At 42.4% G+C, this 25,686-nt stretch overlaps 1 protein-coding gene and 1 long non-coding RNA gene across 4 annotated transcripts; one reads left to right on the top strand and one right to left on the bottom strand.

Annotated features, from left to right (window-relative positions):
* Positions 1–213: 213 nt before the first annotated feature.
* LOC120734640 lies at positions 214–1,422 on the bottom strand. The gene is made up of 2 exons (XR_005696059.1): positions 1,324–1,422; positions 214–1,023 (listed from the first exon to the last, which is right to left on the bottom strand). It is a non-coding gene; the product is annotated as an uncharacterized LOC120734640 (long non-coding RNA).
* On the top strand, positions 1,379–25,429 carry LOC120734639. 3 transcript variants are annotated; one of them, XM_040033572.1, is made up of 7 exons: positions 1,379–1,479; positions 1,581–1,695; positions 9,982–10,284; positions 17,418–17,711; positions 17,787–17,906; positions 24,074–24,135; positions 24,636–25,429. In XM_040033572.1, the coding sequence occupies exons 2-7, from the start codon at positions 1,659–1,661 to the stop codon at positions 24,747–24,749; spliced, it is 930 nt and encodes a 309-aa protein (XP_039889506.1). In that variant the 5' UTR covers positions 1,379–1,479; positions 1,581–1,658; the 3' UTR covers positions 24,750–25,429. The 3 variants fall into 3 exon arrangements, with proteins under 3 accessions (XP_039889506.1, XP_039889507.1, XP_039889504.1); XM_040033573.1 differs by lacking the exon at positions 1,379–1,479 and having other exon boundaries at positions 1,497–1,695; positions 17,787–17,910; positions 24,636–24,685; XM_040033570.1 differs by lacking the exon at positions 1,379–1,479 and having other exon boundaries at positions 1,499–1,695.
* Positions 25,430–25,686: the final 257 nt, after the last annotated feature.

A 25,686-nucleotide genomic window follows, 5' to 3' on the forward strand; every position in this document is an offset into this window, starting at 1 on the left:
AGAATTAATTGAAACAGTTTTTAAACTGTGTGGCGAGAATAAGGCGCGGCGGGACCACGGCGTATCATTCAGCGCCATCTTTATTTACATCTCACCACAACACACCCAAACCCCTGAGTCCCCGTGTTTTTAACTAGGCGGGCGTGATTAAGGATGCCGTGCAGGTGCGTCCGCCCTCCCTGCACGGCACCGCAGACCACGCCCCACCACAAACTGCATTTGTTCAGAATAAATGACTTCAAATATCTTTTGTGCTTCGTCACACTGACGTGGTGACACGACTCGGACATGTTTATAATCACAGGCATCATAAACAATATTTATTTATCATTTGAAATAAACAGAGCTCTGTGGACGCTTTTATTTGGATCATTTTTATCGATGAGACCACAGCGAGTGCTCGTAGTCGAGCACTGAGGCCCGATGAAGCTTTCAGTCAGCACGGAGACGTTTATTAATCTTACTGAGGCTGAACATCAGCAGCAAAGCTGTTTGTCACGTGCAGGAAACCAGTCAGGATGTCCTTGTTTGTTCTTTAAACCAGTTTCTCAGGCTGGTTCTATTGGAGCAGCAGCTGCCATCTTTGTTTACAGCTGCTGTTAAAAATGGCACGTTTGCTTCCACAGTGTAAAAACAGAAGAGGAAATTTGCTCTTTTTTCTCTTCCCTCTGACCTTTCCTCAATCCTGTTTTGTGCTTCCTCGTGTCCTCTGTCCTGCCTCTGACCCACAAACTGATCTTACAAATGTCTCAGTTCCTGATCGGTGACAGAATCTGTTCACTTCCAAAGACTGACGTGAGTTTCTGAAGCATCAGCACAGCAGTAAACGAGCTGGATCACTTAGGAAAGGAAGGAAGTAAGGAACAAAGGAAAGGTGCTTCAGTGCTTCCTTTGTTATCTCCTTTAGGAGAGGAAATAAAATCGTTTTTATAAAGTTGCTCCTTGTTTCCATCATTCAGTTTGCATCAGCTCTGCTCACAGTTAAAGCACTGCTGTGTTTCCATCTTTACGATTATCAATAATCTGAGAAACAGAAATCCAGAATAAAAGCAGTGAATCGCAGGAGCCTGAGAAATATGACCTTTAATGTGAAACAGATCAGGAGTCCAACAGGAAACTGAACAATGACCGGCGAGAACACACACACACTGTGCAAAGTGAAGCAGGGGAACAAACGCGGTCAGAGATCAGCTGTGATGTAAATGTAGGAAAATACAAAAGTAAAATATATTAAAATATGAAATAAAGAGCAAATTAAATTATGAGCGCTTTGGTCATTGTTCATGTGTTTCTATTCTGTCTGAAGTCATGGTTCAAACTCACAGAGTGCAGCAGACTCTCAGCACAGTAACATCCACTGAGATTCTCTGGTTCTTTTACAAAGTTCCCCATAATGACTCTCATGTTTTCTTCACCTCGCGGCTTTCCCCATTATAGCGTGTATAGGAGGAGGAGTCTGCCAGCTTGTTTGCACACTCGGTGCGTTTTGTAACTAAGCCAGTGCTTCTATGGGTCAGGCTTAGTTCCAGTCTGAATTAAAATTAATTAATTATGATAATTTTCCTCTTGTTTTCAAAAAGAGTTTCTTTGACGGACAGCTTGTGAGGAGACACAGCAGCAGGGATATTTGGTCATGACCGTCTCCGTTTAACTCTGCGATGGAGTCAAGTATGAGAGTTATTGTCCTTCTGGCTGGTGAGTTTACAGCAGCGGCATTTCACTGTGACAGAGATGAGACGGGCTGTGATGCTCGCAGAGACTAACTGTAGTTTGGTTATTTACTTCCAGTGTGCAGCACTTTGCGTTTAAAGTGTTTTATCATTTTCAGTTCAGTGTTATTTATATAGAAATCCTCTTCTACATAAAGGCGATGATCTACAGATTAACACGTACACGGGCTGCGTCCGTGAAACAGGTCGAAGTAGAAAAACAGTAGAAACGAGCGGCCTCGTCACTAAGTGGTTTCTATTAAAGCAGCTTCACAGAGCGACATCTCTGTGCCGTCGGTCAGAGCACCGATGAGCTGCAAGTGTTTAAACTGCAGGTTTATTTTTTATTAACCAACAAAACAGATTTAAAAGTGCAACGTGCTGTTTCTCACATACAGATTTATGTATTTAGTTCTTCCATTTTTATTCATTTCATGACACATTTAACATCTTTAAGAGGAAAAGTTCTCATTGTCTTCCTGTAGTCTTTACTCTCTCACAGTAAGCTCTGATACTTGGACTGATCATCGGTGCACTTATATCCAGGTCATATTCATGCACTCGTGTGGGACTGTGTGCACTTGTTGGTATTTCAAATATCTGTCAGCTGCAGGATTATTGAAGGATATTTGGCTGTTAATGAACAGCAGAGGACCAAGAACAGAACCCTGAGGAACACCACTTTATAATCAGTGAAACTTTATTTTTACAGCAGCTTTCATGCAGTTTGGTGCAGCAAAGAACAAAAAACATAAACTAATATTAAAACATGTAATAGTTCTTTGGTCCTGTGCTTACATGACTTATCTCCCGCTGCTCCGGCTTCCTGCCACAGTCCATAAACACACAGCAGTGAGATTAACTGGTGATCGTGCAGATTAAAGCGCTGCAGAGGTCTCAGTAAGAATAGAAAATATATGAATGTGAGGACGTTACAAACACACATTCATCACATTTAGAAGAAATAAAACGTGTTTGGTTCAACACTTGATTAATAAGTGAGACAACAGGCCTGAGTTTAACGATATTTCTTAAATGGAAAAAACAAAAGCGGGTCACAGACTCGATGTGAGCATCAAAAGTCAGAGATTGATCAAAAATCAATCCAAGATCGTGACTTTAACGCTGAGAAAGATCACAGATGTTGCCTAATTTGGTGCTTGATGCTCTCTGGAGAGTTAAACACTCTGCGTTCAGCTGCAGAAACGTTTGGGCCATCTGGCTATAATTCCCTTAAGACTGCCCATCCCAGTTTACCCAGTTCTGCACACAGATGATAGGAAATGATTTTCAAACTACTAATAATAAGGCCTAGTGGCAGGATATATAATGAGAATAACAAGGAGCTTAAACCGGATGTTGGAGCTCTTTGTTCTTTATTTTTATTATTTTGAAATTTGTTTGAGTTTGTTGTTGGTTTACTTATATTTTTGGATTATTTAAAAGTTTATTTGTGTTAAAATTTGCTTCATGTTTTTGGTTTGTTGTTTATCTTGTTCGGTCAGTCAGGAAGAACCGCAGGACCATTTCTATAAATAAAGGGACTGGTTTAGGACCAGCATGCACTGGGGCGGGGCTATGGATCTTTGTTTAATGCCAAACTGGATAAATGAACCATAAACTTTCAAGTTTTGGACGTTGGACTTCTTTGCCTGTGTACAAACTTACGGCTGTTTGGTTGGATCACGTCGATGATCAACAGCATCAAACTGCCTGACAGTCCAGGTTTAAAATGTTTTAATAAAATCTTTGAGGACCTGTAACCGCGACACTCTGTCTTTAATTGAGCCGTTTGTAATATTTTATATTCGCAGTTTCAGTTCAGACGTTTCTTTTCAAAAGTTCATAGTTTAAGTGCTGAGGACGGCTGATGATCAGAAGCATTAATTATACACTTTTACTGGACACAGATAATTATATCGAAGATCTTTGGTGTTTAAAATTTGCTGTTCAGGTTCAAAACTGTGTTTTTTGGTTTTGTTCCGTCTTACATGTGAGTAGAATAAAAAAAGCAGAGAGTAAATAATCAAATTACTTTTGTTGGTTTATTGGTGTGTTTTAAGCAGGAAGCTCCGTCTGTTTATGGTGAGCACATTAGCTGAACTATGGAGATGCAGAAGTAACCTGATGATCTGATGTTGTCACTCATAATATTTTACAGTAAACATGTTGGAACATTTATGTGGACAGAAAAGGTGAAGTGAAGGTCATCAGTCACAGCAAAGATGCAGGAACCAGTTTTCATAAACTGAGGTTTGAAAGAACCGATTCAAAAACATGCGCAGCCTCGTTCGTCATAAAGCTTCAGATGATTCGACTGGAGTCCGAATCAAAGCTAAAATAAAAAGAACCTTTAGTTTAGTTCAGTTTGGACTTTGTTTATTCAAATTCTTAATAAAGCGTCCGGAATAAGAGCGATTCAAACAGAAAAATAAAAGTTAACTTATCAAACATTAAAATGTGACTAAAGATATACTGAACTTCTAAAAAAAAATGTTTTGCTAAGACACTGGCGGGAAAAGCGGCCCCTCCCTATGAAGACTGGTTAAACTGGCATCTTGAAAAAAAGTGACTTATGGTCTATTAGAGCGGTCCCCAACCCCTGGGTCAGGGACCCGTACCGGGCCGGGAGAGTTGAGGCTCGGGTGTGAAATTTACGGTTTTCATGGCTTTTATCGTTAACTCTGTTTCCCCGGGTCTTTTCCCGTCTTGTAGTCGTGTCTTATTTTGAAAGAAATGATTACCTGTTACCATAGTGACCAGAGAGCATTAAGGGGCAGAGAGGAGGATGTTACTCTCACTGTTGTTGGTGCATTTCAGGAGGACGCTGCTAATAAAGTTACACAATTACACAGTGAATTCATGTTTATTATTATATTTACAGAACACCAGTTTCTGTCTCGGTCGGATCATTTTAATTTGTCGTATTTATCCGCGACATCTTAAAGGCCGGTCCGTGAAAATATTGTCGGACATTAAATCCTTCCTCTCAGGAGCTGGCTTTCAGCAGCTTGGTGGTTGTGGCGTCTGGTGTGTGAAAGTAGAGTGTGAGTGTTATTTTTCTGTTTTTGTTTATATCTAAAGTTTAAAAATAAAAATGTTGAGTGTGTGTGTGTGTGTGTGTGTACACACACACACACACACACACACACACACACACACACACACACACACACTGAACCTTAAGTAAAATAATACTAACTAGACTGTAAAGAGAACCAAACTCTGGGCCTAACAGGAAACTACCAACATTTCTTTGGCCTGCTGGTCACTGACAGCTGTTTCTGTTATCACCAAGCAACAGCCAGACTAATACTCAGTGTTATTACAGGACACAGCTTCCTCTGTTTGCCATTGAAATTGAGGAAGGTTATAAATGTTCTAACTCTGAGTCCTGAACAGGATGTAGCAGACATGAATGTTACATTAGAAGCCATTAAGCATCGATCCAGAGCTGCATCCAGTTCAGAGTCTCCTCCTGGCTCTGACTCAGTAAACATGAAACACTGTAAGAAAGACGACGGTACAAATAACGCGTCTTTCTTCAACAGAAGCACCTCGTAGTCTTTCCACCATGTTTGCTTGTGTTTGTATTTCCAGCAGATAAAACCTTTAATATCTTGTATCAGCTGAACATGTAAATATGCACGATGTGCCTACAAGCTCCAGTATCTCATCCACACTGTGTAACTTTAATGCACAGCTCACAGTTATCACAGTTCTTTAGTGTGAAAACTTCCTCGAGCTGGTTGTGCTGACAGACTTGACCTGTATAGTTTTATTTGATATTGGCTGCTTTTGCATGACATCTTTGTGGGTTTGAATGGGTGGGTGACTGAACGTGTAAAGAGCTTTGGGGTCCTTAGGGACGCTGCGTTTTCTCCGTTTTTTTTTTTTTTTTTTTTTTTTTTTTTTTTTTTTTTGAAAATCTCCACCCTTGCAAGCGTTTTTGAAAATCTCTGTTTTCAGTGACTGAAAACGCCGTTTACGTGTGGACGAAAGGTGCAAACGCATAGAAAAATCTGCGTTTTCAAAAATACCCGTGTACGTGTGCACGTAGCCAAAGGCTGGATATCGTCTAGAATCAATGCGATTCCATTTGAATCGAGGAAATTCTGCCTCAGACAGTCAGAAATATTATAATTCTGATCATTTATGAGTACATGTCCATATTTTTATGTTTAATATACAGTGGTCCCTCGTTTGTCGAGGGAGTTGCGTTCTAAAAATAACCCACAATGGGTGAAATCCGCAAAGTAGCAAACTTTATTATTATTTTTAAATTATTATAGATGGTTTAAGGGTGTAAAACCACTCACTACACACTTTGTGCACTTTTCTCAGACAGACATGAACATTTTCACTTTTCTTCTCTTGTTTAAACACTCAAAGTTCAAACTTTGGTAGGAAAATAAGTTCAGTGTTGTAGAATGAAGCCAAAGGAACCAGCAGGTGCCGACGTTTCATCGACATTGTGTTTGTTGGGGAGAAAACTTACAAACATACAGTACAGGAGACGCGGCACAAGACAGGTTGACGATGGTCTACAGCCAATCAACACGCAGAACACAATGACTGTAAAAACAAAAAAGCATGCAGAATTGCACCAAACAAAATCTGCGAAACAGCGAGGCCGCAAAATGCGAACCACGTAACAGCGAGGAAGCGCTGTATTTATCTATAAAAAGAAGGCTGACACTTCATCAGAGGTGTGACATCACAGCAGAGGCCTTTGTGTCAAAGTAACTCAGGATAAAACAGAAAAACATGAAGGAGATTTTCCTGTTCTGACTTTTTATAGCAGATAACCTTAAAATATTCTGCAGTAGAACAAAAACTGAAGACCATGAACATCCGAAGATTACCTGATGGTAAATGGACTGGTTCTTATACAGCGCTGTCTACTCTCCTCAAAGTGCTCTATACAACATGCCTCATTCACCCATTCACACCCACTCATGCAACCACTTCTAAACACAAGTGCAAACTAAACTACATTCACACACAGTCACTCCGATGAAGGCATTGGAGGCCAACTTGGGGTTCATATCTTGGGTCAGGCTTAGTTCCAATCTGAATTAAAATTAATTAATTATGATAATTATGATAATTAGCAGAAATTAAGCTTTCTTGTTGGAAGTCATTTAAATACAATGAAGTTTTTATAAAACAGCAGCTGACAGTGCTGTACACATGTCACGATCCTGGGTCTTATGACCCAGCGTTTTGGAGTTTTAGTTTATGTTTAAGCCCTTCAGGTTTTCTAAGTTCATTTTTTATCATGCCTAGGTTGTTATAGTTCTTTGTTATTAGATTCCCCTTGTGTCCTCCAACCCCTGTTAAGTCTCCCTTGCCCTTCATGTGTTTCATGTCTGCGTCTTATGTTTCCTGTTTTATTTTGAAGAGGTCTTGTGTTTCTATGTTCACTGTATTTAGTTTTACTAAAGTTCATTAAGTTCATGTGGGTTGTGCTGTTTTGATCTTTATAGTTATTATTTCCCTAGGTCTCAGTTATGGTTATCATAGGCTTAGTTCTTAGGTTTTGTGGCTTCCCTGTGTTCCATGTTGTGTCTACTGTGCCTTTCTGTACCATGTTTCAGGTTCCTATGTTCTGTCTCCCCAGTTGCTGTGAAGTTTACATGTTTAGAGTTCGGTCAGCGTGTTTCCTGTTTTACTTTGAAGGTCCGTGTCTCATGTCAGTGTTTCTAGTTTTGCTTCCCGTGTCTCGTCCAGCCTGATCACTCCCAGCTGTGCTCTCCTTCTGTCTCTCATTCCCCTGTTATCCCTCAGTGTATTTAAGCCCCGTGTGTCGTAGTCTCCCTCATGGCTGTGTTTCCCTGCGTGTCAGTTTATCCATGTCCCAGTTTGGTTTAGTTCTTCCATGCCGTTCTGCAATAAAGCAGCTTTTTGAGTTTAATTTTGTTGTCGTGAGTTTTGCGTTTGGGTCCTTCTCCTGCCTGCACACAGCCGAAACATGACAACACAACAGTAGACTGGTGCATAATAAGCAGCAAATAATGCAGAAAAAGATTCTTAGATGGAAAACTGTTATTGAAATACACTGAGAGAGAGCTGTGCATGAAGTGTGATGGGGGGGGTTCGTGGTGGAAGCAAAACCGCAGAAGTACGGAGCCCCGCAAGGGACATGGGAGAAAAAAAATTAAGACAAACTTTTGTGAGATTCCTCCCATACCAGTAATTTATGTTCTAGAATCGATTCTCATATTAAAATATCGATATTTTATTAATTTTGGGTAATTTTTTAGTTTATTATTTACAGGAACAAAGTGGAAAGAAACGATACCATTTGGATTGTCTACATTCGAACGAACTACTTCCTCTTCTGCCTTTCATAGTCATGTGCGATATACGGCTGTATAACTGTGTGGCAGCCCCGGCGTGCGCACTCTCAACAATGGCTGAGCGTAAATGGAGTTATGTGCAGACATACATGTGGCACGACAGTGAGGTGTTGTGGCAACACCGCTGACCTCGTCAGACACCTCAGAGTAAATCATATCACAGAATATGACGAGCGTATGTTGAGGCGAACTGAAGAGGAGGAGAGGGACGGGTGCTGCCAGGGCGAGACAGACGTCTGTCACAGTCCTTTAGTGCTGCAGGCAACGTGTTCAAATAGGCACAACTTCTTATTTATTTATTTTTATTTCTATATAATAATTCTGCATCATTAAGTGATAAGAACAAGTAACCTGACGTCCTGTAATCATTATGAAGCTATAATTTGAGATACAATAAAAGATACAGTAAAAAAAAAGTTTTTGTACAAAGTATCGGATCAGTATCGTTGATATCAGCCCGAATTTTACTTGGTATCAGATCGGAAAGGAAATCAGTGGTATCGCACATCACTAGCAAATATGCAACATCTTTATAAACCGAGCAGATATTTGATGTTTACACAGCTACAGAAGAGTTTATTTTGTCACCCAGAAAGAATAATAAGAGTCATTTTAAAACTTAGTAGCGGCCGCCATTTTTAAAAACTGGAATTGGCTGAGACGCGCTTTGAATTCTGGGATATGGTGGGCCACGAAGGACACACCCGACCCATCCTTCAAATTCAGAGAAAACGAGGACGCATTTGTCGGCTGCATTCGGAGGAGTCTACGAATTTGGACAGCCTTTGTCGCGTCGCTGTTATGTAATCAGTCTACAAATGCGTCCTCAGGAGGATGCAGCCCATGAATTTGGACACGCTCTCAGGCTACGTCCACACGTACACGGGTGTTTTTGCGTTTCCACTTTTCGTCCACATGTAAACTGCGTTTTCGGTCACAGGAAACTGAGACTTTAAAAACTCTGGCCAGGGTGGAGATTTTTGAAAACTCAGTTTTTGCGTTTACGTGTGGACGATGAAAACGGAGAAAACACAGCGTCGAAGGTGTGCGCATATTTTGACGTCACACTGTGCGCCGCGTTATTGTTTCGGTGAAATGAATTTCTACAATAGCAGACTTACACAAAATACTGTTACTGTTAATTTTACTCTCTGCAGTGTTTACATGCTCACATATACACACACAGTTCCTGTCCCTCCACACACAGGACTCAGTTCTGCTTCTATGCGCCATCTTTGTTTACTATTTCCCACCCAGGCTTCTAGAACTCTGATTGGCCAACATTTCTACACGGTTAGGAATATATCACCACCTGTTGCTTTGGTATGTTCCTAGCAGCGTTTTCCTTCATTTCTGTGTTTACGTGTGGACGGGATTTATTTATTTATTTTATTAATCGGAAACAGAAAATCTCTGTTTTCAAAAATACCCGTGTACGTCTGGACGTAGTCTTCGAGAGGCCGAGTTTCTCAGAAACAAACAAGTTGATCAGTCTGCACGTCTGCAGAGGAAACATGACCCCGTCCAGCGTTTACAGACGTGTTGCTGCCATCAGATTAAAAATGAGCTCTCTCAGTTTAAACATGTCAAATGTTTTCTATCTTCTATTGTGAATAAAATATGGCTTCATGACATTTGAACATTATTCGACACCAACGACCTTTTTGCAGCTGTAAATGTTTAGTTTGTCACAACCAGATCAAAAAGTAAGAAGTTGTTGTGATTGGTGTAAAATGTGTGAGGCTGAGTTCCTCCTGTCACTGATGCAGCTCACATGTATCAGCTTCACCCTCCTCGTGCTTCATGTTGCCTGGATTTAATCCTCACTTACTTTCTGTGGCTCTTTGTAAGATCTCTGATCACTTTCATTAAAGTTCTCACTGACTGTTGGATCTCTTCATATTTTACAGTGATGAGATTTTCTGCTTCTGAGGAAGTGAAGAAGAACCTGACGGGCACTGTGGGAGGAAACATCACTCTACCTGACTCTGTGCAGGAGGAAGGATTTCTGTTATATGGAGGAAAGGTTATTGCTCTGGTGAATAATGGAGAATTTAAAGTATTAAAGGAAAAGTACAAGAACAGACTTCAGTGGGACAGAAACTCTGGACTCTTTACACTCACAGAGCTGCAGAGGGACGACTCAGGGATTTATGTCATTCAGTCTGAAACAGGAAAAGGTTTCACATCATCATATGAGCTCACAGTGTACGGTAAGTCTCACATTTATTCTGGTATATTTTTGTGTAACATCCCAGCTCCATATGTGACCTCAGTCTGTATGTTCCTCATTAGTTCGGTCATATCATCACTTCAGAATAAAAACAGCTTTTTGTTCTTATAATCCCACAAATGTCTGGTGTGAAAGGAATAATCAGCTTTGACTTCAGTGTTTTCACCAACATTACTGATCTGTACAAAGTGAATGAAAGAACAGGACAAAGCAGAAACTTTAAACACTGTTCTTAGAAAATCCTGCAGAACAACTGAAATTAACACGTTTTTATTTAACAGCTTTTTTTTAAACCAAAACACAAAACTTCCTGTTTACTTGAACATGTTTCCCATTTCATGGTCACGTTAATCCACAGAGAAGTAACACGAAGCCTCATTGGCCATGTTCCCACTAGTGCCTAACTATCGCCCAATCACAGCTCAGCACAGCACCCTGTGAGTTTCTAAGGTATTGAACTTCTTTATGAAGCATTAACAGTTACTTCTTACAGTGAAACATGTATATGTGAACAGCCCAGCTGCCACCTGTCAGTCTTGTGTGGCCTATAGTGTTACACTGCCTAACAAGCAGAACAGACACTTTTATTTTGACGGGTTTGTTGTTGATGGTGACTTCCTGTGGCTGCTGCTGTGAGAGGAACACATTACAAAACACGAGCTGTGGTTTCCACTCATGAAGCAACACGTTGTGCTGTAATGTTTGTGTCTGACTACAAAGCTGCTGTCTGTGTCGTAGGAAACCAACGACAGTCATGTAGTTACGGGAACCCACACACAGAATCATGTCTTTGTGTTGTTTTCTTCCTTTCATGAGGATTTGAATCAGAGCGTTTGTTTCTTCTGTGTCCTCTTCAGCACCTTCTGCTGATAGTGATGCTAGTTTGACAGGAAACGGTGGTTTGGCAGTCTGCTGTCTCTTGTGTGTAGGGATGGGTATCGTTTAGGTTTTATCCGATACCGGTGCTAAACCGGTACTTTTGAAACGGTGCCGGTGCTTAAAGAATGGAGAACACAAACTTTGTCCAAAAACCTCTCATGTTCAGCTGTTTTTTTTTTGTAAAAAGATAACAATGTTAGCCTTTTCTGCAGCTATGGGGCATATATGGTATCACTCTTGGCTGGAAGCAGTGCTTAAACAATGGAAAAAAACACAAACTTTGTCCAAAAACCTCTCATGTTTAACTGTTTTCCACTTTTTCTTTGGTCATTTTAGCCTTTTTGGCCAGGGTGAAGGGAGTAACTGCCATCAAACAAGAAGACAGCCGCATGTAACTACGACGGTGTTTGCTAGTTCACCTTACATGCATTAATGTAATAACGTGGTTAGCCTACTCAACGTAAATTACACACGAACAACATTAAGCTACTCACGCAGAGAAGAACGGCTGCTGCTGCATCATCATCCTCATCGTTTCTGCTGCACTGGCAGGGCTAGGGGCCAGGACTCTCCTCTTCGGGTTCCTGGGGGATGTTGCTAAGTCCGGGCCCACAGTCTCGCAGCAAACTATCAAATACGGCGCATTTCTCGGCTTTTAAAAAAACGCTATGCATCGCCAGGTGTTTCATCAGATTTGAGGTGTTACCTCCTTTGACAGTATCGCAGTATCAGCTTAAAGCACTTGTTGCTGCTGAGTTTGCATATTTTGCTGTGAAGTACAGCCAGACTTTGACCGCTTCGCCTTGGGCATTTTTAATCTGTAGCTCTGCTCTAAAAGAACGTACGTACCTGGACCCGCCTACTATGCTTGGAAAGGTAAAATGATTGGCTAGAATCCAAAGTGTATCACATCTCAGGAAAAAAAGCACCGAAATGTGCGCTGGTTTTCGGTCTGGTTACTACCGTTTATGTCAGAACCGGTGCAATAATGGCACCAGATACTGGTACCCATCCCTACTCGTGTGGTTTGTTTTCAGACAGTTCTGCAGTAAATCTCCTCTCATCATCAGCACGCTACCTGTGGTTGATTTAACCAGTAACACCAATAACCTTTGAAAGGAAGAAAATCTGGTTCCTTGTAGAGGAAGAAGAAAGGCTTCCACAGAAGTTGAGGTTTTGAGTCCACAGAGCTTCACAGGAAAGATGTGACCGAGACGTTTAGACAAACGATTGAACAGAACAGTCAGAAGCTGCTGGTTGAAGGGAAACGAGCACAAAAAGAGTTTGTTGTTTGTGACCTCAGAGCAGCTCACCTGAAATTCAAAGCTCTGCTCCAGGATCGCTGCTTACCCAACAAACAGACCCTTAGAGTTCATATGGGGAGGTGTGGGCAGACCCACATGGTCTACAACAGACGGTGTGGGACTTTACTGCCACCAGTTGGTATGTAGCACGCACCAGAATAATCCTCAAAAAGAGAGGTCGTTTTAGCTCCTCCCTTTTTTGGAGGTCATCACAGAGCTGATTTTGGCAGATTTTTACTCCAAACACCAAAGCGTCTGAGTTTTTATCACATCTGCCACTGCAGGAACCCTCAAACATGCACACACTGTTGCTTTGTTCACTGTGTTTGTGCTGTTTGCTGCACAGCTCTCACCGCTGTCTCCTCCCACACTCCTGTGGTTGTTGCACAAACACGTTACCGCACTATGCCCCTGCCCTCAAAGACATCACATAAAATACTATAGAACAAGCAGTGTGTGTTAGTAGATGTCCTGACATCTTTCACTGTTCAGTATATCAGTCATATACAGTTTAAGATTGGAATAAGTTGCTGTCTCTAATCTGCATTTTTATGACAGTGACATTAAAAAATGTTCTCTTATTTCATCTTCCCCACAATATTCACATTTCTCTTTATCAGGTTCCCTTTATTATAAAGAGTTTGCCAGCAAACATCCCTGTGAACGCCCACAGTGGGCAGGTGTGTGAACAGGACAAACCACATGTGTTTTCTATGGCTTTACTATTTCTTGGGTGGTGTTGAGACTGTGATGTCTTCCTGCTAAACCTCCAAACTTTGTTAGTCTGTTACCAGGGCTTTGTTAGCTAGCCTTGTTTTTAGCCTGTCTGCTAGCTGTCTGCTGCCCTGAAGCTACAGCTGTCTCTGGGCTTTACCTACTGACGTACTTTTACAAGATGATACCCGACAACTGAAGCAGGACCTTAGGATGAAGGACGAGCTTATCCTGGAGTTTTCATCTATGGACACCACACAAGCTAACCACCTGGCTTCTCTACGCGTCTCAGTAGAGAAACCTGCCCCCCGTTCACTCTGTGCTCAGCCCCAGCTGCTCACAAACCACTTTCCACTGGAACCAGTTCAGCCACATCTACAGGAGGGCCTGTCGTCTCAGTCGATCTATCTATGTCTGATGAGATGTGACCGCTCCTCATGGGCGAGGTCCAGAGTCTGCAACCTGCAACCCAGATGTGTGGGTGGTGGTAAAGGACAATAAGGGTGGTGCTCCATCTACATCCTCACTAAACCAGGCGCCACTCAGCACTGAGGAGGGGAATGGCTGACAGGGATGCCTCACTAACCTCACTCGTCAGCTGTGTCCTCTCCTGGGCTCCCTTGCCATTTCTCTTCCCAGTTACCTGGCTATAGTGCAAACATCTGCATGACATCAAGCTGAGCATCCAGGCTTTTCTCTCCCGAGCACTGCTGCAGCTCCTCCTGTTGCCTCGACGGCTGCATCTCCAACATCAAATGCTGTAGTGCCCCCGAGGTCCACATCATCTGCCAACTCCTCAAAGCCATGCCTGTCCACAGTGTGGTTGTGGGCACCTCTACGGTCCAACATGGTGGCCGTGCCTTTTGCTATTATGGCGCCTGTGTGGAGGATATTACTGCGACCGATCTGCAGCTGTTGAAAACTCACCACAAAGCCTCAGCACTAGTTGGCTCTAATGACTTAAAAACAGTCAGTTGGAGACCCTCGAACAAGATTTTGTGCACCTTGTGAGGAGTCTGCTGGACACCAGAAAGTCTGCTGGTCCTCTGCCTGTTTGGTTTTGTTCAGCCATCTGCATCAGCTGCACATTTGGCTGAAGGGCTGCTGCAGGAATAAAGACAGTCCTCCAGCGCCCTGAACTTTGAAACAAGATCCCCTTCACCCAAACCTCTGGGGTTCAATCTGCCCACAATCATTGAACTAACCTTTCACTCGTGTAGGACTGAGCCCAGACCAGCGTGTCGCCTAAAATCATGTTATTACTGATATTTTCTCACCATCACTACTAAACCGTGTCACGCCTGCTAACCTGCATAACCACTGATACCAAGACTTCACCTGTTTTCTCAGTCGGCCACCTCTTTATCAGTTCCTGCGATTATAAGGAACGGAGAGAAAAACTCCAGCGTTTTCCATAGTTGTGCACCCAGACTCAGTACTGACCTGCACTGTGATGGAGTCTTTATGGTGGAGGAGCACCAGTGGTCTAAACCAGAGGTCCCCAACCTTTTTTGCACCACGGACCGGTTTATACCCGACAATATTTTCACGGACCAGCCTTTGAGCTGTCGCGGATAAATACAACAAAATAAAACCAGTAACGGTACCGAAAAAAAGAAGATTTATTCATAACACACGTGAAAAGACCCAGGAAAACCGAGTAAACGATCAAAACGATAACAAAATAATGCTGAAAACCGATTAAAAACCCTGAAAACCATACATTTCACATCTGAGCCTCAACTCTCGCGGCCCGGTACCAAACGACTTACGGACCGGTACGAGGCCCGGGGGTTGGGGACCGCTGAACTAAACTGTGTCCCATTTAATCCTGGTTCTTTTAACTCCTTCTATCTCCTTTTATCTCCTCTGACCTGTAAATATTTATGTTGATCAAATCATTTAATCTACATATGGATGATTTCTCTAACTGCCCTGATACAGAATTTATTAACATTAGAGAAATCATTTTATTTACTGCGACATGTTACCGGCCCCAAACACCAGATCTGGATTTTACTCTCGGTTTATCTCTAAATTCCTTCCACACGTCTGACCTGCGATCACACATTCATGCTCTTTGACACAGTTCTGTATCCGCTGTTGTCTAAATCTCACATCTTTAATGAGCACTCTTTCTGCTCTTTTCTTTCCTGACTGCAAAGTCAGATTAGTCCCAATCATCACATCTGTCAACACAAAGTGAGGAAAAGCTGAATGTAGATGGAAGAAGCCTGATCTCCGTGTTCATTCTCCATATAAAGGAGTTATTGATCACATCTAACCAGCTCGTCAAAGATGTGAAAACATCTCATGTTTGATTAAAGAAAACAAGCTCTGGGTTCGTGTTTGACGCCATCAGCAGATTCCTTCATCCTCCTCATTCTGCTTTCACTCCCACGTCTTCAGATGCTGTGAAACGTTGCAGAGCTCGTCATGCTCACCTCATCCTGTCATGACATCATCTGGCTGATAAATCATCATCTGACTGCATTCCAGATTATTAAAGCAGCCGGTGTCTTTGCTCTGCTGGAAAAAAACAATCCCACTGTTTCAGATGTTTGATGGCCGATTTCCAAACTTGTTTATTTCCAAAATCCTTTAAAAGCTTCTTCAGATTGTTGGAGGAAACATCTTCAGTAAATTCCAGTTACAGGCAGAAACGGCGTTATTAAAGTTACTAATGATACTTCTGCACTCAGAGGTGAAGACATTTGTTTCCTGCTCGACGTGTCTGCAGCCTTGTTGATCAGGCTGCTCATCGCTGCTGCTCTCAAATGCTTTTCTTCACTTTATCAAAGCGATACTTCAGAATTCATATTAATCAGTGTGAGTCCTCGTCTGCACCGCTGCTGTGTGGAGTCCCGCAGGGATCAATCCTTGGACCAGTTAATGGTATCGGTGAATTCTCTGTTGCTATGCAGATGACACCCAGTTATACTTTTCTGTCAGCCTCAACACCGACAGCCTCTCCTGCCTCAGTGAATCCTTATCTGACGTTGCCACAAATGTCAAAGCTCCTCCAGTCTTATTTCCTTCATCTCAGAAATGTTGACCAAAGTGCTGCTTTCATAAAGTTTGAATGCAAAGAACCCAGCAGTCTGTCAGTGATGTGAACATGTGCAGCTCTGTGAGGCTTTCCAGGACTGACTGTCTGGAAACGTGTTGACTTCCTTTGTAGATGATCACGTCTTCACTCTGACAGCGTCTCTTTACTGCGTGTTTCTATTCTGTGTTATGTTCTAGCTTAAACTGCCACGTTTCCTTTTCTGCTTCCTGTTTTTCCTCTCAGTGCCCACTGCTGTGGCAGACCTCACATTTCCCAGCTGTTAGCTCAGTGTTTCCACCACAGTCTTCCTCCTGCTGCTCATTCTCTAAAGGCCTCCATATCAGCACTTTTCTCTCTTTTGCGTCTCAGCAGCATCTTTGTACCAGAGCCTGACCTCAGCCCACAGCTGAATTTACCTCCCTGCTGATTTTGTCTAATCAAACAGAAGAGCTTAGACTGTTCTGTGTTTGGGTCTGTAAGACATAACAGATAAAGATCTCCTTAATACAGTCGTTCAGTGGATTTGACCAGAGAAGCCCCAGTAAGTAAATAAAATTGTGTTCATATAGCACCTTTCAGGACAGCCATCACAAAGAACTAAAAAAAGAACTAAAGGCAGGTTTAAAAAGATGAGTTTTTATTTGTTTCTTAGACCACTGAGTCCACGGAGCTCAAACTCAGAGGGAGAGAGCTGCAGAGTGTGACGCTCTGTCTCCTTTAGGTTTCAGCCTTGTGTGATGTAAGCAGACCGTCATCTCCTGCTGGAAGCTGCTACAACCTGCAGATGTTCCAGCGAGTTTCTGCTTACAAATGTGAACAAAGGACTAGTGTAATCCAAACATGATGAAAGCAGTACTTCACTTGGCAATATTTCTCTTGTGATTAAAAACACGATCGAATCAGAGAAGCCGACGTCATTCAAAACAGGTTTTTGTGAGAGACGGCCAATCAGAAGGAGGCTGGTATGGGGCGGGGCTAAAAATTAGGCAAAGCTGCTTCGGTAAAGTAAAATTTGAGATGAGCAGTTTCATATTAATGTTCACTGACTGCATTAAAGCAGCAATAACCAGAGCTCTGCTGTCCTGATGATGTTCACTAACAAAAAGCAGAAAGTTAAAAACATTTTTCTGATGTTAATTTTTAGTCTCCATCAACTTTCGTCCCCAGACTCTGTACCGACTCCTGCAGTGAAGAAAGTGAGTGTGAGCTCTGAGAGCTGCTCCTTACTGTGTTGGGTGGACAGAGAGACCACACTGCTGTGGTTCAAAGACGAGCAGATGCTGAACCAGAGCAGCTCTGCGCTCTCTCTGCCTCTCACTGTGCACAAACAGGACTTCAACTCCTCTTACAGATGTGTGGCTGCAAACCCTGCAGAGGAGAAAACTCTTGCTGTCCGTGTGAGAACCACCTGTGGAGACACAGACGACAACGACACCAACAGCTCGACTGAACCAAGAAACTGTGAGATTATTTCCAACTGTGATTTTAAACATGTTGTTCACTGTGTTTGCTGACATCTGATTTCCTGTTTGACAGATAACATCCTCATTATAATCTTCTGTGTCCTGTCGGTTGTGATGATCATACTTGCTGCTTTCATCATCAAGTCAAAGTATCTTTCCCGAAACAAAACGAAGACAAACGGACAGGCACAAGGCAGGTATTTATTTTCTCTTTTTATTTTATTTATTGTATTTACTTCTAACCTCTTTGGAGCTTGTAGGTCTAAACCTTCAGATCCAGATGATATTAGACAAAAACACATTTGAGTCCACTCAGCTGTAACACGTCTGTGTTTAACTGTGGTGTGACTGACTTCAGTAGAGTCTTTGTCCTGTTAGTGGAACTATGATCTGCTTCCAGCACATCACGATCAGCACTAAGATGCCGCCGATGCTGCCGGCTCGATGCTGCCGTGTTGTGTCACAGATGATCTTGTGGTTGAGCTGCTTCAGTAGAAACATGCAGCCGTCACTGTGAGCTCTGTGTTTGATCACATCTGACTAAACCTGACGAGCCAAGCTTGGAGCAAAAGTTAAAGTGCATTTACTCTGTGGGAGGTTTTTATGCAAAATAATCAAGTCATTTAAATCTCCATTCCCATGTAAACTGTGCGTGTTATATATGACAACAGGAACTGACTGAAAAGAAAGCAAACACGTACTGAAGGTAGACCTCTGTTCACGTCATAACTGCAAATGTCTCTGCTCATTAACCCCTTTGGGTCTGTCGTCGTTTGTCCTCCTGAGAACAAAAGTATTGAATCCACTACAGAGGACGTAATGAGCAGGCTGGTCTCAGGAGGACACGGCCCGCTCTGGACTCAAGTACTAAAAGCAGGATGTGGGACTCTGTGCGGTTGTGTGTCGTGGTCGTGTGGTTTTGTTCCAGAAGCTCCGGGAGTTTCATTGTTAAGCTAACGTTTGGTTTCCTGTATCTATTAATACTGAGAACTAATCCTCTTCCTGTCTGCGTGACTTGTTCTAACTGTGACTTTCATGTCTTGTGAGATTATTGGGTCACTTTCAGTGTCAGAGTTAAGTGTGATGATATTCTGGTTTCCTTCTTTGTTTCTTTCCCGTTTCCTTCCCTGCAGAGTTTTCAAACTTTATTCCTGTTTTCCTTTTTGACACAGTCTTCTCATGTTTAGTGTTTTTATGTTCATGTCTTCCTGCTTCAGTGGTTTTTGTCCATGTTTTACTTTGTAGTTCTTTCTTTCTACAGTCTCATTGTCTTGATTACCTGCACCTGTGTCTCGTTCCCCAGCTGTGTCCACTTCCTGTTTGATCCTGTGTCCATGAACAGTCCTTCTGTTTCTTCATAGTTTTGATGATAACATCAGTGAATCTGTCTTTGTGCTTCTGGTTCTGATACTTGTGACTCTTCTTCCTCTCAGTGCTGCCTGCTCACATCAGCAATGATTAAAAATCAATAACCTTGATTGATACTCGCCGTCTGTGGCAGACGTGGGTCTGAGAGATCTACATCAGGCAAACTTTAGAGATTAATTTGATCCTACTGTACTGTTAAGAGGACATCCTGGACCTCCCAGTGATGCTACATTTGTGGGGGTTGATTCAAATACAAGGACGTCTGTTTTCAGCAATAAGTGATCGTTTTATGTAGCGATTATGTTTCTATTGTTAAAAATCAAATAGTTTCTTTAATATGATTTTCTTACCTGAAAACTTCAAAGGTTTTCAGAAATCTGCAGCAGTTTGAACCTTTTCCAAACAGAACATTCAGTCAGTCGTCTGTGTGTGGACAGCAGGACTTTCATACTCCAGGAAGCAGAGGAAGGGCGAGGCAGGATGTAATGTGGAGGAGGGTCAGACGTTAATGCAGGAAAGTGAAAGAGGACACGAGCATTCAAGGAGCCAGAGCAGCGGCAAACTAACCGCACCCACCAACTGTTTTCAATGAGAAGCAGTGTGTGAGCTCTGAAGGCTTCTGGACGTTATCATGTGATGAAGGGGAATAAAGAAGGTTTTCAGCTGAATTCACACAGCTGATCTTATATATCTATTATTAAAAGTACATTAAACTTTACCTTTCACTTTGTTATCAAAGCGATTTCAACTTCCCGGCCAACCTGATGAGCCAAAGACAAACAGCATCAGTTTCACGTCTTTGTCCTGTTAGTAGCTTTTACTCTGAAGTCCTGACTCTTTTTAAGAACATCCATCATGGAGCATCTGCAGGTCGATGTTGAAACTACAGATTATCACCTGTAGTTCTGCAGTTAGTTCACTTTGCTTCATGCACCTCCAGCTGGTGTTTTTGCTTCACGATGAAGTTGACAGGTTTAGTTTTTATTGGCTGTTCGATCCAAATGTTCACATCAGTATCATCTCTCATATTCTGTGTTGCTGACACAACATGTCTCCCTTTATGTCCGCTCCTCTTCGAGCTCGACGCTGAAGTACCGAAAGTAACGAGTCTGTTTTTTTTAAAGAGGTAAATGTAGACATACCAAAAAAATCCACTTACATACAGTAACAGAGTATTTGTACTTTGTTACTTCCTGGCTCTGGTGGTGAAAGTGCTTCAGTCATGACTGCTGTTGGTTCTTCAGTGTTTGTTAATGTTAAACTGTTATTGGTCGTCATAGTTGTTACTTCAAGTCAAGTCCAGGCAGTTTCATCTAAATCACAAATTTTAAAAAGAAGCTTTAAAATGCTTTAAAAATACTCAAGTTCAGTTTCCAGTGATATAAAAACACAGATTTCATACAGAAGCCTGAGAAAAGTGTGTTAGACAATCAAAGTGAGTTATGACGGTTTACAGTTGTTATCTTTCCATCATCAGCATCACTTACCCAAACATCAGCAGTCAGCTGTTACACAAAGCTGGTTGTCGCCTCATGAGGTTAACTCAGGGTTTGTCAGCTCATGTGAAAGGGGCGGGTCTGGCAGCATCTGACGAATCAGAAACATGGATAAGTGTCCCGGCAGCAGAGCCGCTGAGTTTACAAAGGAAGGTAAACTGTTGTAGCAGCCATGTATGAACTTTGGTGATTCAAAACTACGTCAGCCAAAGTTTGGTTTTTCCCTTCAGACACAGGAAACATGAGATGGTTTCTCTAACATTTGTTTTGTGTAGTTATTTATGAGTTCAAATTTGGAACACAAACTTGGAGTAATCAGGACCCTACACCACCGGGCAGAACATGTTCCCTCTAAGCCTGAAGGGAAAAAGAAGGAACACACACATGTAAAGGAAGCTCTTAAAATGAGCGGTTATCCTAAATGGGCGTTCTTAAAGTCAGCAAAGAGGCACAGAAAAGAAGACCAGACACCAGCGAGGGAGGATAAGAAGGACAGATGCAACAACGTTGTCATCCCCTATGTAGCCGGTGTATCAGAGAAACTCAGGAGAGTTTTCTCCAAGCACGACATCCTGGTGCATTTCAGACCCAGCAACACACTCAGACACAAACTGGTTCATCACAAAGACAAAACGCCAAAACACAAACTTTACAACGTGGTGTTTGCTGTACAGTGCAGCGAGGAATGCTCAGACCTCTACATCGGAGAGACCAAACAGCCACTTCACAAGCACATGGCACAACACAGAAGAGCCACCTCCACAGGACAAGACTCAGCAGTCCATCTGCATCTAAAGGTCAAAGGTCACTCTTTGAGGATGCCAATGTTCACATTTTGGACAGAGAGGACAGATGGTTTGAAAGAGGAGTGAAAGAAGCATCTATGTCCACTGTGAGCGACCATCTTTGAACAGAGGCGGTGGTTTACGACACCAACTCTCTGCCATCTATAATCCAGTTTTGAGATCCTCCCCAGACGCCTTAACGCCCACTCACATCCTGGGCCATCTGACCTCAGGAAATCACATGATAAGGTGGGGCCAGGTTTCACAATGAGCTCACCCGAAACCCTGGCTGATTGGGACCCACACCCAGTTTCCCACCTTGGCTCAGGCGATTAGAGGATCATCAGGGGGTCCTTTGTCCCTCTGTGGGGGGAAACTCCCACTAGGTTTATATCTGGGACTCTCCACCATTTGACCTTAGAACTGAAGAAGCTTCTCGGATGAGAGGTGAAACGTCTTCAAGCAACTTAAAGAAGTCCAGACGCTTTTCTTTGCAAGCTCTTAGACTACGATGACCTGGATGACTGAGAACCTTCAGACATAAAAGAACAATGCAGTTTAAAAATGAAAAGTTTTATATCACAAGTTGTGGATTATCTGTTTGCCCAGCTGGTAACATCCGGTGGACAAAGGTTGTTTCTCCGTCTCTTCTTTATTTTATTTTTTTACTTTTTAGTTCATTTGCTGTTATAATGCTGATACAGATACTGTCTGCAGCTTTATCAGCAAACCGTTAATACCAGCAAACATATCAGCCTCATATTTCAGGCTCTACTATTATATTTATAAAGTTTCTCATATCTGAAACCAGGAAAGAAGCCTTGATCATGAAAACACAGGAGAATCTGATGGATTCATGATGGTGCTGAGAATGAGTCAAGAATAAAAATAAAGAGCTCAAACATGAACGTTTGATATAAGATCCTGTTTCAGGAGAAAATAAAACAGAGATTTGACACTAGTGGGAAACTTTAGACCCTCCTACTGTCCACACAAAGCTCCAGGGACTCTTCTGTTTTCTGGAGACCTGACTGATCATCAGGCAGTGACCTCATCATCTCTTACTGAGGGGATTTACCTCAGATGCTTCGGTAATACTGAACACCAGGTTCACCCTGTCATGTTGGTTTGCAGTTCTTCCTCCATCCTGCTGTTTAATGGTGGTTGCTAAGCAGCACCTTGGTGACAGTAGTACAGCATTAACTCCACCAGGTGATCTGATCTGATTGTGTGATTAATCAGAGTAGATTGCAAATAATCTTTGAGAGCTTTGATGTAGCTCAACTCAGTGGTGGGCACATAAAGAGCAAAGCTGTGGCTCCTCAGAGGTTCAACACTTTCTCTTCTATAAGGTTTGCAGCGCTGCAGGGTCACACTCCACTGATGCCCGAGAGTCAAAGTTCATACCTGAAGCCTGCACAGAGCTGGTGAAGCAAACCCAGAAGAGGAGCAGGAGGGGAAGTAACACTCGATAGCAGACAGGAAGTCTGGAGATGAAGTTAGAAGGACTGTGAGATTTTAACCCTCTGCTCGTTATTAGGTGTCAACTGGCTGCTGAGTCAGTAACCTCACATCATGCTGCTTTTAGAAACAGCCTGCACATGCACACTGGGTACAGAAATATAGATACTTATTTTTACCTTTTTAACTCATGAATTTAACACTTTGCTTAAAATGTACGCACGCTGTTGATTAGTGTTAGCATCGGTTCAGCGCTGCTGCTGTATTATAGGTAATTATAAGAGGAAGCTCGTTTAATTAAAAGCAGAGGGGAACTTAGAACTTCTTCTTTTATGAACGTCATAACTACTCCTGTTCTTTGTGTTTGCGACGGCTGTGGGAGTTTTAGAGTTTGCTTCAGGCCTCGGCGTGTCTGTGCTCGCTCAGCGTTTGCAAGAGTCAAACGCTCATCTAGAGTCAGCCGAGCACACAGCACAGGTATGTTTGTGAGTCTGAAGGTCATGTAAGGGTTGTGTATCTTTCCTTTGTGCAGCCAAGCACCCGAAGTGTTTCTATGACCACCAGCGTCGCCTGCCTGACGGAGGATGTGATGCAAACAGTTACTATGGAGACATTTGTTTCCCATGAACATGAATCTCTGTGGATTCATTCTGGTTTCACTGAGACTCGTTTTATATACACATGAACACCTTTCTCTGCTCGTTCAACTTCAGTTTTTATCAAGAAAGTTGTATTTAGCAGTTTGTGCTGACTGGTACAAACCTCAGAGTCTTTGTGTGTTATTGTTTCCATGTGCTTTCATTTTCTAGCATTCAGTTCAAATCTATAGCTCCAGGCAGCAGCAGCTGTCCTCTCATAGAGATTTCTAAACTAAAGACGCCACAGGATTGTAAAGAGAGCTGTGATGGTCAGAAAAGCCAGCAGAGGTGTGTCTGGTGTGGTTTACTTTGTAACAGGATGGACTTCCCCACAGTTTTCCCCATTTTCCAGCAAATCTTTGCTGCCCTGGTTTCCAGCTTTGCTACGGTTCAGTTTTTTAGGGGTTTTCTCGTGCGATTTTTGACAGTTTATTCCTGCTTCCTCTTTTTTCTCCTCTGGATCATAAATCATCAGAAGCATTTTATTGCCTCCATGCGTCCATGACCTGATTATTTTCTGTTCTTTCACTTTTTTGTTTCACTTTTTCTTGTCAGTTTGTGCTTTTAAAGTGTGTCAGTTTAAATTTAACTTCAGCTTTGTATGTTTTGCAGGCTCCGCAGGCACACAGGAAGAGGTCCAATATAGTGAAATACAAATAAGCAACAACAGACAGGTTGGTGATGTTTCACTGAGAAACTCTATCATTAGCAGCTCTGTCTCCAGGGCCGATGTCATCATGTGTCTGTTAGCAAACATGCTGTGTTTGTTCTCACCAGTTCCTGGAAACTGAATGCAAATAGCACCTGCAGCACACAAAGGCTCAGGTGTGCACAGGTCATCTGCCAATCAGAAGGCTGGTGGTTCAATCCCTGTGTGTGTGTGTGTGTGTGTGTGTGTGTGTGTGTGTGTGTGTTTGTGTTCAGCTGGTGTAGCATCTGCGTTGTTCGCCTGACATGAACATTTTGCAGAAATCCTTCTTTTTCCAAGGAAAATAAAACGATAACCTTGAAGCTCATTTCCTGCCATTTATTGAGTCATGCTCAGTAGCCCTGTTTACATCAGCAGGATGGACTCTGAGAACAGGAACGCCCTGACGCTGTTACAGGAACAGCAGTATCTATTTCATCTCTTCCACTTTACTGTTATCTGATGCCTCTACTTTCTCCTCTCCAGGGGGAAAATATACCAGAGTCCTCAACAACGATCTATCACACCAGCCTGACCACAGTATACGATAAGCTGGAGGCCCATCGCATGATCACGGACAACCATGCTGAAAATACCTGAGACCACACGAGAAATTCCCAACCGAGAGTTTCCAGAAAGAAAAATTTCAGGTTATTGTTTTTTTTGACTGAATTAGTTGCTTTCGTTTTATTTATATTATTTCATTTATTTTACGAACTGCATGTGCCTCTGTGTCAGCCTGTTAGATTTCTGTTATTGAGTCTCACATTTCAGTTGAATTCACAGCAAAGCTTGTTTTCACTTCCTGCAGCTAAAAAAAAGTCTGTGCATGAAGGAATTTGGGAAATGAATCAATGATTTAAAAACAACTAACACACTCAGCCCAGGTACAGCTGAACTGGTTTCATAGTTAAAGCTGTCGACTGAATGCAGCGAAGCAGCCATGATGTCCAAACATCGGCTTTGTGTGAAAGAGATCAACCGAGTTCCACTTTTGAGTTACACAATTTTGTACCACAAGATGTGCAGCGAGTCAGTCTTGTTTTCTCCATCCAGTGTTAAAATCATCTTCCTTGTTCAGCCCAGACTGTGCAGGCTGGTGGTGGCATCTCACCTGGACTGTTGGCTGATACTTTTGGTGATTTATGTTCAGGCTGGTTCCCAACAACATTTCATCCTTCATGTGTTCTGTCTTGTTCTCCCACTCTTGGTTTTCTGTGTCTGTGTGACACTTGGAAATATCATAACCTCATTTTGTAAATAAACCTGTTCAAACCTTTCCATTGCTCAGCATGTGGGTCCTTCCTTCTGCCTGCAGACTAGTGTTACCTGTTGCTTGTCAGGTGATACTCCCTCTAACCCGGATGCTCCCATTGGTCCAGAGCCGTCCTCTGGTTCTCAGCAGCAGTGTGGATCAACATCACCTGGAACCTCTGTTACAAAAAGACTTTTTTGTGTAATGATCATTGTTGGGAAGGTTACTTTTAACATGAATTCCACTACAGATTACAGATTACATGCCCCAAAATGTATTTTG

Source organism: Simochromis diagramma, unplaced genomic scaffold (assembly GCF_900408965.1).
Source record: "Simochromis diagramma unplaced genomic scaffold, fSimDia1.1 OVJJ01000571.1, whole genome shotgun sequence".
Taxonomy (NCBI): Eukaryota; Metazoa; Chordata; class Actinopteri; order Cichliformes; family Cichlidae; genus Simochromis; species Simochromis diagramma.